Source organism: Pinus tabuliformis, chromosome 9, assembly GCF_031772625.1.
Source record: "Pinus tabuliformis cultivar Carrire ecotype Pingquan chromosome 9, CPIR1, whole genome shotgun sequence".
Taxonomy (NCBI): Eukaryota; Viridiplantae; Streptophyta; class Pinopsida; order Pinales; family Pinaceae; genus Pinus; species Pinus tabuliformis.
The window spans coordinates 1,309,407,967-1,309,423,548 of NC_142307.1; the positions used below are offsets into that span (position 1 = coordinate 1,309,407,967).

The 15,582-nt window shown below is 38.3% G+C and overlaps 1 protein-coding gene across 5 annotated transcripts in view; it reads left to right on the forward strand.

Moving 5' to 3' along the window:
* The window catches only part of LOC149153351 (uncharacterized), a 306,416-nt gene that overhangs the window by 102,553 nt on the left and 188,281 nt on the right, over positions 1 to 15,582 (forward strand). For 4 of the 5 annotated variants that reach the window (XM_089440155.1, XM_089440156.1, XM_089440157.1 and 1 more), the window contains 3 exons: positions 10,182 to 10,235; positions 10,499 to 10,642; positions 10,935 to 10,993. In XM_089440155.1, the coding sequence (XP_089296281.1) occupies positions 10,182 to 10,235; positions 10,499 to 10,642; positions 10,935 to 10,993 (257 nt within the window). The remainder of the gene's footprint in view (positions 1 to 10,181; positions 10,236 to 10,498; positions 10,643 to 10,934; positions 10,994 to 15,582) is intronic. The other variant, XM_089440158.1, reaches the window with a different exon arrangement.

A 15,582-nucleotide genomic window follows, 5' to 3' on the forward strand; every position in this document is an offset into this window, starting at 1 on the left:
GCAGTGAGCCATTAAGAAATTTCTCATTCTTACCTTCCATACATCAAAATTTCCGTTTAATAATGGAACCTTCCCAATTTGATTGTCTTCAGTTTTCACAATTGAGGAAGAGACATCTTTAGGGGGATTGGAGGCTTTCTTCCTTGTTATTGCCATTTGTGTTCTAAGGATCAACCTTCAAGCTGTTAGGCTTTGAGTGAAGGTACTGGCTCTGATACCAATTGTTGGAAATACGGGGGGGGGGGTGAATCAATATCTCTTTTCAATTGTTACTTTCACTAGTTAGATTACTTATATTTAAAACACAAAATGAACAATAAGAATTAATGATTTTATTAATTTCTTCTTTACAATAATTCAAGTACAATATATGTAGGGCTCCAACCTTAGATGAAGGCACCGATCTTCAATCTCCTAGGCTCCAACTTGTATTTGCCAAGCATCGACTTGGACTTCCAAGGCTCCAACCTATATTTTCCAAGCATCGACTTGGACTTCCAAGGCTCCAACCTTGTCAATTTTGAGGCACCAACCTCAAGGGCTCCAACCCTATATCTGGTTTAGGCTCCAACCTGGTTTTTTAAGGACTCTGATCCTCTAGGGTTCCAACCCTATCCTCCAAGGCACCAACCTTGTCTTTTCGAGGCTCCAACCTCTTGGGCTCCAACCCTTACTTTACTTCGTCAAGATGTATTTGGTTATACTACACGACTCCCAATGTCTTCTTCAACCAACCCTGACAACAATATTCACCTTTAACAATGCCCTTGATCTCCAAAGCACTTAGCTCATCAATGACAACTTTGTCTCCTCAGAAGGTGTCTCCACAACTCTTCATGTTACCCAAACAAAACTTCTTCAAGGTCACCTCATGATGGCTTCAATGCATCATGGTCTTCAATGATCTGCACATATCTTCAATATGCTTCTTCACAAAGTTCTCCAAGTCTGCGCTATTCTGTTCTCAAGAGAAGACTTCAACAAGCTCTATTTGTCCAATCCCAATAAATCAACACTTCGACCATGACAGCTGTGACAACTTCGACCATGACAACTTCAACAATGACAACTACGGTAGCTTCGACCACGACAACTATGGCAGCTTTGACCACGGCAACTACGACAACTTTGACCACGGTAGCGTCAACCACGACAACTATGGTAACTTCAACATCTTCGACCACGACAACTCCGACAACTTCGACCACGATAGCTTCAACCACGACAACTACGACAACTTCAACCACGACAACTGCAACCATCGCAACTACAACAACTTCAACCATGACAACTACGTCAACTTCGACCACGACAACTACGACAACTTCAACCACGACAACTACGACAACTTCTCTGCTCCTAGCTTGAACCTGTGGGAGACTATTTAACCCAAGAATAATTCCACAAACTTGTCTTCCTTGCTTTTCTAGGTTGTGGCTGCTTCTCTACCTCTTGTCTTGTCTCCACTGAAAAATCTGAGCTTGAATGGACGAATTTAGGTTTATATTTATAGTGGTTTTTCCATATTCTGAAGGGACACGTCTCTTTGCCAAGGGTTATGAGCCTACTCAAGTCGGCTTGGACAGTTTGACAATTTTTGACATATGCTAATTTCAAAAATTGATTTCTCTTCAACGGTAAGGAATTAGGAGGCAAGTGAGTACTCATTGGAAAGCTTATGACCTCCTCTATAAGCTGATATAGTATTCCCTTCAAGATATGACCTCTAATGATGGAAATTTAATTTTTCTTTCATCATATGCATATTTTTTCATAACAACCCTATTAAAGAATTTCTTTTATGGAATTAGAGCATCAAGTGGATTATAATTTTTTCACTATTTTGACATGCTAGTGCATGTGATCTTCATGCATTAGGATTGCATACAAGGACTAGGGTTTCTTTGACATATTCATACATCTAGGGTTACTAGATTAGGGCTTCATCACATGGGAATTATGAGCATCATTCAACAAGGCTAGGGTGCCTTTTCAATATGTCTTTAGGGGCATTTTCAACAAGGTAACTTCTTCCTTAGGGCATCTCCAACAAAGCTTGGGCAATGCATATAAGGGAAAGTTATTGGCTTGCCATCATTAATGACCGACATGGCTAGCTTCAACAATGCAAACATGATATCATAATGACATAATTGCTAGCGCTTCGTTATGGCAAGTGCATCTAGAATTTCATTAATATACACATGCACCTAGGGTCTAGTCAAGTAGTTAGGGTTTAGGTCTCCTAGGGTTTTCAAATACCTAGGGTTTGTTTCAACAATTCAACTATAATGCCATCAATGACAACTTTATTCAACACATTTTATATAGGGAAGGCCCATTGGATGATGCCTTGTTTTGTTGACATATTATGGTATTTGAGAATACATTCTCACTATCATTGATGCTTTACAAACATCATCAATAGGTTGTGGACAAAGGTTTAGCCATAGTATTCATAGAGTTCATATACATAATGCCTACAATATTTTTATAGTGCAAAAATAGGGCTCCAAAGTTACCTTGATTCACTATGTTGCCCCTTATTTTGCATGAGGCTTATATGAGTGAATATTTTCTTTACATTTTTTATTTTATTCACGAAGGCAGGTTTACAGGTTGATGGAGCTTTGGATGGCTTAGGGGTACACACATTCAAGGATACAGGTGCTTGATTAGAGGGGTGTGCTTTCACTTGATGGTGTTGATGATTCAATTGTTGATCTTTGGTGGGATGGTCTAATTGTTTGATGACTCTCTTCATGGCACACCCTAGCACTCTTGGGCTAAGTTGACATTGCATTAGCATCTTGATTTGGTTGGCTTTAAGATGGTATGGATAGTGCTTGGCTTATACCCCCTCTTCTTTAAAATGGCTTATTACTTTGATGAATGAGGTTTTAGCATGGTTAGAACCCTGTTACTTCAACACCCTAGCTCTTTTGGATGTTTTACACATGGATGGGTTACTTATGACTCATGAGGTGAATCATGGTCTTGTGTGGAATATTTCCCTTCCTTTGGCTCATATGTGGAGGCATATACATACTTATCATTTTTTCATGCATCTTTTGGTGAGGTTGTACACTTTTTTGATGAATTAGTTGATCATGTGGATAATTTGGATTGATGGTGATACATGGTTTGGCTATAACACATTGCACATTATCCCATGATGGATCAACCTTGAGTTTGGGGGCCTTTCTATGCCTTATTATTGAGTACTCCACCTTGTGAGGCCACATTGCACACTCATCCATACTGTAAAGAGACACATATCCATTGTTGGAAGGTTTACTTGATTGTTGCACTCTTTTCCATGTCAGGGTTTCATTGCGTATTTTGAGGACATCCTAGGTTCATGAATAGTTACTAATAAGGTGAATCATGGTCTTGTGTTGAACATTTACCTTCTTTGGCTCATATGTGGAGGCATATACATACTTATCATTGTGTCATGCATCTTTTGGTGAGGTCATACCCCTTTTTGATGAATTGGTTGATCATGTGGATAATTTGTGTTGATGGTGATACGTGGCTTGGTTATAACACATTGCACATTATCCCATGATGGATTAACCTTGAGTTTGAGGGGTTTTCTAGCTTTATTGTTGAGTACTCCACCTTATGAGGCCATTTCGAACACTCTTCCATACCTTAAAGAGACACATATCCATTGTTGGAAGGTTTACTTGATTGTTGCACTCTTTTCCATGCGATTGACAATAACACTTCACATTGGAGGAGCTCTAGTATGTTCCAAACCCGAGGTCTAGGGTTTCATTGCATATTTTGAGGTCATCCTAACTTTAGGAGTTGTTATCTTTTAATAGAGTGCCGAAATTTCTGCCAGATGAATGCCATGGGATGTAAAGTGGAGTTGACATAGAACTTTGAAGTTGTAGTCATGAAAGAAATCGTAACAAAATTTGAGTGAGTTATGGTGGTGACAAATCTCTCACATTAAAATTCTTGACCCATTTTGACCAACCTTTTGAGGAATGCCCCACCTTTGTTGGTTGAGCATTTTGGTTATTTGGGAAGAGTGAGATTAATGTATGCGCATGGTGGAGGATGACTTGAACATAGAGAAAAGCTTTGTACGTTTTAAGGCTATATTTGAAGAAGACATCCACCACGTGAGGATATACATAGCATGACCATGTCATTATTTTATCATTGTTTTGCTTGTCTCATGAGTTGGTCATGAGATATTTTTATTGTATTGTTTCCTTTGGAGAAAAACATGGATCTAGAGGACTCCAATATTATTTTATCATTGTTCTTGGAGAGCTTAGTAGATTTAGGAAAACAATTATTATTTTATTGATGAAGTTAGACTCTATTCAAGAAGTAGCTCTCTCCATTTGTAGTCTTGGTTTTAGGTTTTTGAAGTTCCCCTCCTTGGAGCTGAATGGATATATCTTTTTTGGAGCAAATGTGAAGTGTAAGGGTTTTCTCCTATTAATGTGTGGCTTATTGTTCTAATGCTTCCAATTGTTGCTTATGATTGTATAGTTTCCAGAAATTGCTTTGTGGGGCCAAGAGAAGTCTACTTCTACCCCATTGGAATGATTTCATGTAAGGGGTTTCTCCCTTTTGAACCCTTTGTTGGCTTATTTTTGGTGGTATTATCTTGTATCTAATGCTTCTTAAGTGGGTGCTAGACTAATACTTCATTGTGGGGGCAATACCCTAATGGCATAGTTTTGGTGTGGTACTTTCAAGGCCCTCCTAGTATTTCTTTACTTCCATTTTCAACTATGTTAAGCTCTTCATGTGGCATGCATATGTAGCCCTTGTGGTTTTAACGATTTATTGAGCTTACTCTCTTCACTCCATTCACGCTTTGTTGGATTGACACTAATCTCTTGATCCTTCCATCACTTTACTTCCATTATCCTTAAAAAACCATTGTTTTGCTAGGGCTGTCTCTTCACGTCCCCATTTAGCTTCATTGTTTTTTATTTATTTTTAACCATGGTGAATTGATAAGAGCAAACATGTTGGAGTAATCTAGACAAGGCCCATGATCAAATCTGCCGGCTGCCACTATAACACCAAGAGTATATGCAACAACCCTCAAGCAAGAACTCAGACGTCACGTGGGTGGGTGCGCCTACTCTTCGAGCCTTATCACAATAGGCCAAACAAGTCCCTTGGAATTGAACCTGGGTGGATGGGAGAACAAACTATTCTGCCAACCACTTGAGCTACCAACTTGGGACTTGAACGTCATTGTTCTAGTTTTAGTGTTCCCAATACCTAGGGATACCCTCCCTTGAGTTGTAGAAGAGGCAACCTAAAGTGAGAGGATAGGTTGTTTAGGTGATAGTGATAACCATATAGTAGTTTCCTCTCAGCTTGGACCATGTGGATTAGGGATTTTACAGTGTTCCATGGGGACGCGTCCCCTCATCTAGGATGCCTCCCTATGCTTCCTTGTGCTTCGGGGACGTTTCCCCACATCCCCAAAAAAAGGAAACACGAGGAAACTCGAAGGGGGGATGTTTCCTCCCAAAAGAGGAAATGTTTCTTGCGTTTCCAAAAAAAATTGAGGCCAAATCATAAAAAAAAGTGAAAACTTCGACTTGCATCTCTTAGTGGCCCCTTTAACACACATGGTGATCGGGTAGATCACATAGATCTAGGCCATGATGACCCAATTAGTTGGTGGAGGATGCATGGGGATGGTGCTCTAGAGCTCAAACATCTAGCTATGTGTTCGTTGTCTCAGATTGCTAGTTCCTCTATAGCAGAGAGGAATTTTTCCACATATAGCTTCATCCACTCTATTAAGAAGAACAGGCTTACCTCTAGAAGAGAGGAGAAGTTAGTTGTTGTGCATAGCGCCCTATGTCCTTACCATAGGAAGACACCTGAGTATTTGAAGGGACCAAAAACACGATGGGATGTTGATCTAGAGGATGATGCATAGGTAGATATGGAGGGACTTGATGAGACACAAATGGGATTGGTTGGTGTGCCACTTTGCCTGTTTGCGAATGCAAGTGATTCTGATTCAAATGGTGACATGGTTGATCTTGATTTATTCATGCAACAACTCGATGCAGAGACTAGTGGGGCATTACCTCGAGCAATTATGCTCATTTGTTATTTGATATGTTCTTATATTATCTGTTTTTCTATTTCAGACTTCACCTGTAGACTTTAGTTTGTTTTGAATCTTGATATATGATATATTAGACTTGACTCTTTAAAAATTTGAATCTTGATGTATCAAACTTGACTTTTATTTCAATATTCAGTATTCATAGTTGGAACTTCAATATGGTTTAAACTTTTATTTTCATTGTACATTGTTACAATTACATGTATGATTGTATCATGCTTTTCGTTTTAAATTTGTTTCAGTTATATGATTCATCCATTTATCCTTCATGATTTAAGTTTTATATAATGATAAAGACGGTTAAATTACAAAATTTTACTATTTTTGTCGGGGTCCCTTGTGTGTTAAAGACCCCAACGTCTCCCCACATTTCCTAAAAGTTGGTGGGAAGCTTTTGCATAGTCCGCTACTGCATTTCCCTGCTCCCCTCGTACCCAAATCTCGGAAACTTGGTTGAATTATGGGATTTTATCATTAAGTGTGAGTTGGGGAGGTAACACACTAGAAACTGTGTACTGTGTTGGAGGAAGCCACTTTTACAACAAAATGTTTTGGTCCTTCCTCTAGATAGATCTTGTTAGTTTTTGGTAGCACCAGAAGTGCTCTAGCCTTGAAAATTGGTGGAGAGGCTAAGGCACATGAGTTATAAAGAACCCAGAAACCATTTGGTGAAATTCCACTCGGATTGTATTTTATTAAAATAATTAATATTTTTAATGGGGTTCCCAAGTTTAAACTTAGGAAAATTAAAATATTAATGGGTATTAATCAAAATATGGGTGAGAATGATCTAGAACGCATATCAAGTCATGTTTTAATCTTAGCTGTTGATTAGAGACTTAATCTCGCCCGTTGAAGACTCAACAGGAAAAGTATAAAATGGAGGCATGGGGTTCAGTTAGAAACACACACGGAGAGAACGAATTGATCAAGGATTCGATTCCTAAGGCAAGGTTTGCTAAGGATTTCGAATTAAGTGATCATTCTGTAGCAAAGGGGTAGTGAGAATCCGGGAGAAGGAGTTTTTGGATAATACAGACAGAGAGGCGGAAAGAGCTAGTAGAGCAGAAAAGCTGCGGGTCATGTAAAAGCCGGAATTGCCTGAACAACCAGGAAAGTTGACACAGAGGGTAGAAGATGGAATTGCTGGGAACAACCGGAACTGTCGGAACAACCAGGAAAGCTGGCGCAGAGGGAAGAAACTGGAACTGCCAATAACAGTTGGAACTGTCGAAACAACCGGGAAAGTTGACACAGAGGGCAGAACTCGGAACTGCCGGGAACTGCCAAAACAACTGGGAAAGTTGACGTAGAGGGAAGAAGCCAGAACTTTCGGAACAACCAGGAAAGTTGACGCAGAAGGCAGAAGAGGTGATGCAGAAATAGTCGGGGTTAGCCAGTCTTGTGCCAAATCAACCGAAATTCTGCCTGGTGAAGTGAGGTAAAACTCACTCATATTTTTCGCCAATATTTTCTCTGTAAAGGATTGCTAGATGAGCATCCTAGATTTGTATTCAGATATTTCTCCTGCATAATAATAAAACCCTCAGAGCTGCTGCACCGATTTTCTCGCATTGGGTTTTTCCAGGGACTATTGTGTCCAAAAATAGGTGTGTCCTATGTATCTTGTTCTTTGTTCTATTTTTTGTTTCGTGAGATCAAATATTTAATTAGTGTAGGTTGCATAAGTAATTTGTTCAGTATTCAGAAGAATAACTTGACGAATGTAATTTAAAAATCAAGTAGGTAAAGTAGATTAAGATTCCCTGCAGTAGGGGTTCCTTCAGAGTGTAGGAATTTTCACATGGTATCAGAGCATTGATTTTGAAACAGGAAGAGCGGATCCAGTGCTGAACGGTGAGGTCGAAAGCTGCACTTGACAACAGTTCGAATCCCCTTGAAGGAATTGCGTAGTCCTTGCTGGGAAGCAGATCCGAAGAAATCTCTCTCTGAGTGAGACGACAAAGGTATGATTTCCAAATCATGAGTTTGCAGAGGCAGAGGGAGTGATGCAAAGCCTGAACGCAGTGCTTGAAGGGCGCAGTTTTGCTGGGGCAGAAATCTGTTGGAAAAGAACTAAGACACTTAGAAGGGGAATTTTCTCCTGATCGAACTTTCCGCTAGAAAGTTCGAATTTCTCACTTGCTGAGTAGCTGAATAGTGCTAAGCAGTGACTAGAGGAGGTCATTCGACATTTGGCATAGATGACAACGACATCTCCAGGAGGGAGGTGGGGAGATTTAGAGTTGTAGTTCGAAAGAGCTATAGATGGATCCTTGAGGAGTCCACCTCTTGAATCAATTCCTTGCTACAGGAGCCCAAGGTTCAGCATTAGCGAGATGGACTTAGTGTCAGATGATGCAGTGGAGTGTTTGGAGGACAGATGCAGTAGCTTGGGACCAGAGACTGATCAATGCAAAGCAAGGTTGGCAGCAGTGCAGGAGTCAGCAACAATGCAGAAGATTTAGAGGGTCAGAATCAATAGTGGTCAGATTCCAACATACATTGTTTTATGTTGAACATAGTTAAGTTCAACTAGTTTTGGATGTTTTTCAGTTGTTTCTCTCAGCAACTGTGTTGCAGTACGGATGCAGAGTTAGCAGTGCTAGCAACATAACAGATGCAACATTTGAGAGGGGGCTGTAGTACAGATGCAGCAGTGGCAGTGTCATGGGAAACAGTACAATAGAAACAATAACACAGTGTTGGTGGCAGCAACAATGTTGAAAGGAGGTGCTTCAGAAATAGAGCAACATGCAGGTCAACGTCGTTGCTAGAGCACTTTCCTCGCTAAGAGAGAGTGTTAGTTTTTGGCAGCATCGGAAGTGCTCTAGCCTTCAAAATTGGTGGAGAGGCTAAGGAACATGAGTTCTAAGGAACCTAGAAACCGTTTGGTGAAATTCCACCTGGATTGTATTTTATTAAAATAATTAATATTTTTAATGGGGTCCTAATTCTAAACTTAGGAAAATTAAAATATTAATGGGTATTAATCAAAATATGGGTGAGAATGATCTAGAAGGCGGATCAAGTCATGTTTTAATTTTAGCCATTAATTAGAGACTTAATCTCGACTGTTGAAGACTCAACAGGAAAAAATATAAAATGGAGGCTTGGGGTTCATTTGGAAACACACACGGAGAGAACGAATTGATCAAGAATTCAATTCCTAGGGCAGGGTTTGCTAAGGATTTCGAATTAAGTGATCATTTTGCAGCAGAGGGGTAGTGAGAATCTGAGAGAAGGACTTTCTGGAGAATACAGACAGAGAGGCGGAGAGAGCCAACAGAGCAGAAAAGATGCCTGTCACGCATAAGCCGGAATTGCCGGGAACAACTAGGAAAGTTGACATAGAGGGCAGAAGCCGAAATTGCTGGGAACAATTGGAACTGCCGAAATAGACGAGAACGCTGACGTAGAGGGCAGAAGTCGAAACTGTCGGGAACAACTAAAATTGCCAGGAACAACCGAAATTGTTGGGAAAGCTGACGTATAGGGCAGAAGCTGGAAGTACCAAAATAGGCAGGAAAGCTGGACGTAGAGGGCATAAGAGGTGATGTAGAAATAGTCGGGGTTAGCCAGTGTTGTGTCAGATCAGCCAGAATTCTGCCAGGTGAAGTGAGGTAAAACTCACTCAGATTTTCTGCCAGTATTTTATCTATAAAGAATTGCTATATGAGCATCCTAGATTTGTATTCAGATATTTCTCCTCCATAATAATAAAACCCTCAGAGCTGGTGCACCGGTTTTCCCACATTGGGTTTTTCTGGGGACTATTGTGTCCAAAAATAAGCGTGTCCTATGTATCTTGTTCTTTGCTCTATTTTCAGTTTCATGATATCAAATATTTAATTAGTGTAGGCTACAGAAGTAATTTGCTTTAGTATTAAGAAGAATAACTTGATGAATGTAATTTAAAAATCAAGTAGGTGAAGTAGATTCAGATTTGCTGCAGTAGGGGTTCCTTCAGAGTGTAGGAATTTTCACAGATCTAACTTTGAACTAGATTATTCACCTTGGTTAAATTTTTAGGTTGATTTGACAATAGGTGAAATAAAACAACGGAGGAGAAATGAAAAAACAAAACAAATATTACAGTGGGGTGAGTTTGATACATTTCTATTCTATATATTTGTAAGTTTTTCCATGTTGCTACCCTTTGTTTTCCTGATTTCTATAACGTTTACATCCACATTTCCCTGTGATGATGGATCAAATTGGTAGAGTAATGCAACTTGATGTTGTCATAATGCTCATTGGTGTAATGTTGTTGTATTTATCAACAAAGTGCAAATACTCAATTAAAAAGGTTAACACTTTTGGAATGTAAAAATATGTAACTCTTTTCTCTTTCTTCTCTTGCAGCGAGCTTGCCTTTGACAAAAGCATTAAGAGTAGCTATTATTGATAGCAATCCTACTTTAGGAGTGAGAAAAAGTTTACCTACAGATGATGTTCCTGATGTGAGGGTTAGTGCAATCACTCCATCAACAGTTTCCTTTTTCAAAGGTAAGAGGTCAATTGTAATCATCAAGTTGTAGATGTATCAAGCTCTGTTAGGTTACCTGCTGTTGACTTCTATGAATTGTTTAGTGCTTCTCAAAATGATAACCATTTATTTTTTACCTCTATGTCCTTTCCTTATTTTTTTGTAGCTGTCTCTTTCTGTGAGTGCCCTGTTTATTGTCAGTATAAGAGAGTAAGAACAAGAAATTATAACTTATTAGGATTGGGGATTAAAGGAAATATTTCCCTTGAACCTAGCTTTATCATGACACTCAAGATGATGATCTCTTTGTAGATGTTGGGGCATGGGAATATGTGCAAGCATGCAGACATGCACCGTTTGATATAATGCAGGTACCAGTCTTTTGCTCTACTGCATGACTTGTTAGATTTGTAGTAACAGATTTTTGAGAATTGATATTTTGCTTCTGTGTCCTCTCTATTGCTTAATTTTCCTGGTGCAACACACTTTGTTGGGAATTTCTTCTTAAGAGATTTTGCAGCTAATAGTGTATCCACGGAGGAGAAACTTGTACATCCTTTCTAAATACTCATGTCATTGGGTAAACTTGGTTGGGATTTTAAAGTCTCCAAGTTGAAAATACCATCTTAATTCCTTAATGCCGTTTCGGAAATGTTCCTCTCATTATTCTTTCTGAGAAAAATTCAGTCATTTTTCTCTTGTAGTTTTTTTGTTCAATTCTTCAGTTACTCTCCAAAGAAAATTCCTTTTCAAGGGTCTAAAATCACTTCATTTACTGTATCAATGTCATTTCATACATATTCCTTGAATGTTGCCCCTTTTTTGTTAGTGGGTGCAAAATTGCAAATAATCTTTTATGTTATTTATCTATTCTTTCAAATGGTTGTGCTTTTTGTTTCAAGTAATGTTTTCCTGATTCTGTTCAAATATTGAAATATACAAATGTCCCAAACTTCCAGAAACACTGGAAGGTGAAACTTAAGACTTTGTTAAATGCAGAGATCTTTCCTCACAACGCCCCCCCCCGCAATCCACTCCCAAAGCGTGCTCCTGCAAAAAATTTGCTCCCTAACTTTTTTCGCAATTTTTTTTTCTGCAAAGACGTTCCAAATGCAATTTTTTCAAAGAAACAAGATTTTTTGAGTTGGCCAGCCTAATATTCAAGCATATGGCCCTAGTATTGATATGCAATTCATGGTAATGTTAAATTCTTAAAGTAAAAATGATTACTTAAATTTTTAGTATTACCATGAAATGACTCAGGATAGTTGAGAGTGGTTCCGACCTCATTGGATTTCATATGGAGAAGTAGAATTTTAGATCTCACTCAAAATCCAGCAGACTTATCAGATTTTCAGGATTTCAGGATTGGGGGAATTGGAATGTTTCCATTGGATTTTGTCATGTACTAGGGTATGGAACTTGTATTTAATCAAGAGCAGCAAGCTCTCTATGTACTTTGATGTTAGGGACATTGGTTGTCTAACTCCTCTATCATGACCCTACTAAAATGTACCCATCACTCAAACAGAATCTTGACTTGACATGCTATGTTGTTTCTATCTTATGTTATTGCTTAGAGGGTGATATTAATGACAAAGATCCCAAGATAGGCAATGATTTTGATGATATGTAGGTATTTATTTTAGCATGATTTTTTTGGATGCTAGAGGCCATCTAGAGCCTATTTGTTGATGTATTTTTGGTTTAGAGATGGATTGCATTTGATGCTATTTTGGTTATGTGCACCCTTACATGCTATATAAATGAGAACCTATAATTTGTGGACCTGTGGTTGATGAAGATTATAAATACTAGATGAATTATGTTATATGGTTTAATCCATGTTGTTATGTTTTTTGTTACTAATTCATTGTTCTACATATTTTTGTTGACATATATGCATAAAAATATATATTATATAAAATTCGCTCCTGAAATTGCTCCTGAATAGGGAGCTTTTGAAAATGTTGCTCCCTGCTCCCGCTCCCAAGAAGCCTTGCATTTGCCCATTTGTAAGTTCTTTCCTTGTATGATGGGTTGTTGCTGCAAAAGCCTTAGCAAAAGCAGTCAATGGTTTTGGTGATTGCATACATTCTATATGCAGCTGGAGGACTGGAATTAGCATCTCTTTCCAATATGTAGAATCCTCAGTCATCCTAGTCTAAGATGCCTCTCTGATGATGGGGATTTCATATATCAATGTTAAGCAAAATCACTAGAAGCAAGAGATTGGTATGTTGGACAATGACGAGGTTGTTTTGTAAGATTTGGGTCCTAGAGCTAATTAGTATCAAGTCAGTGATTTAATAACATGCAAGTTAAGGACATGTTAGGACTGGGTTGTAATAAAGTGATTATGATGTACTGCAATATGTATGCACACATGCTCAATATATGAATGAGAGATACGCCATTGATTCTTACAACTTATTTGGCCATGTGTCAAAGATTTCTGACATTGGTATCAGAGCAACCACTGGATTTTAGGACATCAAAGAATATTGCTGAGGTAAAGTTCAATACACAAAGGTTCAGAGTCATAGAGTTCTGCATATGTAGATGTCATCATAAATCAAAGAAGGCATTGTTACCACCCAGATTAGGAGCCTTGGCAAGGGTTGGTCAAGATGCTAAGCGGTAAGCACACAGGAGATGTACCCACTGTCACTTGGCACAATCTCCTCACTTAAGGCCAACTCCTACAATGCCTCAGGGGTACTCCAATACCTTGATCCTTCACCAACTAGTTAGTAGACTAGTGCCTAGGAACCTTACGTTAGATGAAGGTTAGGAGTTAATTGAAAACAAGTGTCTAATCTGATATATGAATTAATAACATAGAAAATACAACCAGCACTGAGAAAGAGTGAAATACATTAAATAAATATTACCTTTTATTTCATGAGTTGAGGTTAAGGTGCATATACCAAGTGAGATCTTTTTTTGAACTCCTCTTGATTATATGACCTAAAAGACGACAAGCTCGCTGCTGTCCTGCACTTCCAGCACCTGTAAATGATAAAATCTGCAATAGACACAGGTTTTTTGTGCTCTTCAAGCCATCCAAAAGTGTGGAAACACACTAGAATAAAGTATTAATGGGTGTTAATGCTAGGGCTATGAAACATTAATGAAATAACATCCTAGCAACAGATTAATTCATTAAGATGTAAAGATACAACAATCTGAATAAAAATTGCATAAATTGGAGGATTAATCTGTTAATTTTTAGGGCTAGATTGTTCTCTGCTATAGATAATTGCATTTTTAAACTTTTTCAATATTTTCACATTACATTCACCCCATAACATCATATCATCATTAGCAATTATGTAGAGAGAACAATAATATCAACAATGCAGCGGAACAATAAAGAACAATAGAAGAAAAGAATACATAATAGAGACACTAGGATTTTGGTTGGAGACTAGAGAAAAACGGTAAACCCCACAAGGGGGAAAACCCAGAATCAATTCTTCTTCTTCTATTAGATATTCTTCAAATGTTTAGGCAAGATACAACGTACAGTAAGAATGAGACATGTCTATCAGCATCAATCACATTGGGACATCTAGGGCCAACCCTGGCAGAAGACAAGAATAGGGAGGTATTAACCAGCCCTCTGAGACAGATCTCCTTTTCACTGTCACAAGTAGCATATATCTCTGTCAAGTCACTGTCATATCATTGTCATATATCACTGTCTCATAGAGACAAGCCATACATCACTGTCATATCATTGTCATATATCACTGTCTCATAGAGACACAACCATACATCAAAGATACACTGCCATACATCAGTGTGTCACTGCCATTCACCAAAGGTCACTGCCGTATCAAGGATATAGATCACTGTCATACTGTCATATAGATCACTATCACATATCAAGGACACTGTCATACATAAAAGCACTGCATACATAGAGCACAACATACATAAGAGCATAACATACATTATTGACATAAGAGCACTGCCACATGTCACTGTTATCCCTGTCATCATCATAAGAGTCACTGCCACATATCACTGTTACATATCATTGTCATGTCACTGCTATATATATTATTGTTATACATCATAATCATTAGGTCACTATCATACATCCTTGTCAATTCACAGAAGATAGAGCTTGATAGTGAGCCCACTTGGCTGCTCTTTACATCCTCAAAGGATCAATCCTTTGATCATCACACAATGACAAATCTGCCCTTTTGATCTCTGATCTAGGGCTCATGAAAACCAGTTACAAACTATTCTTCAAGGCACTGTTCTGAAACTACTATTTAATACCAAACACCTCCTTATCATGTACCAACTAAACAACTAGAAAGTGTAATATCCCCAATTTTGCGAACTTGGGACTTTTGCCCAATTTTGGAAATATTAATTAAAAGGGGAAAATATTATTCTGGAGAAAGATAACAAGTATTATTTTATTGTCGATTGGCAGCAAATTATTAATCTATTAAAATGAAGGAAAAAGTCACTTAGTGGAAAATGGCCTCCACCAATAAAATAATAATTAAAAGGGGAGTCTAGAAGCATGAGGAGAAATTATAAAAGGAGGGACTCATTTGTCGGTCATCTTTTTGACTATGTTCCACCAAGTCTCCGGGACGGGGAAATGCGGGTGCAGGGAAACGCACAAGGGGGACGTGTGTGAGTACCCTCAAATTTTAGGGAAATTTAGGGGGGACGGGGGGATATCGAGGTATATAATTTTTTTTCCTTCTTAATATATATATATATTTCAAATTCGTATTCAATAATGAAAGCATAAATAGAATGATACATACATAATTGAATTAAATAATGAAATACATTGATCCATACTCATCATCCTTACTAATACATACATGATTCATCCATAAACCATGAGATTCAATAATGAAATACTCTGATCCATATTCAGTATTCATTATTCACCATTCTCGAATCTACATTGATTTAAAAA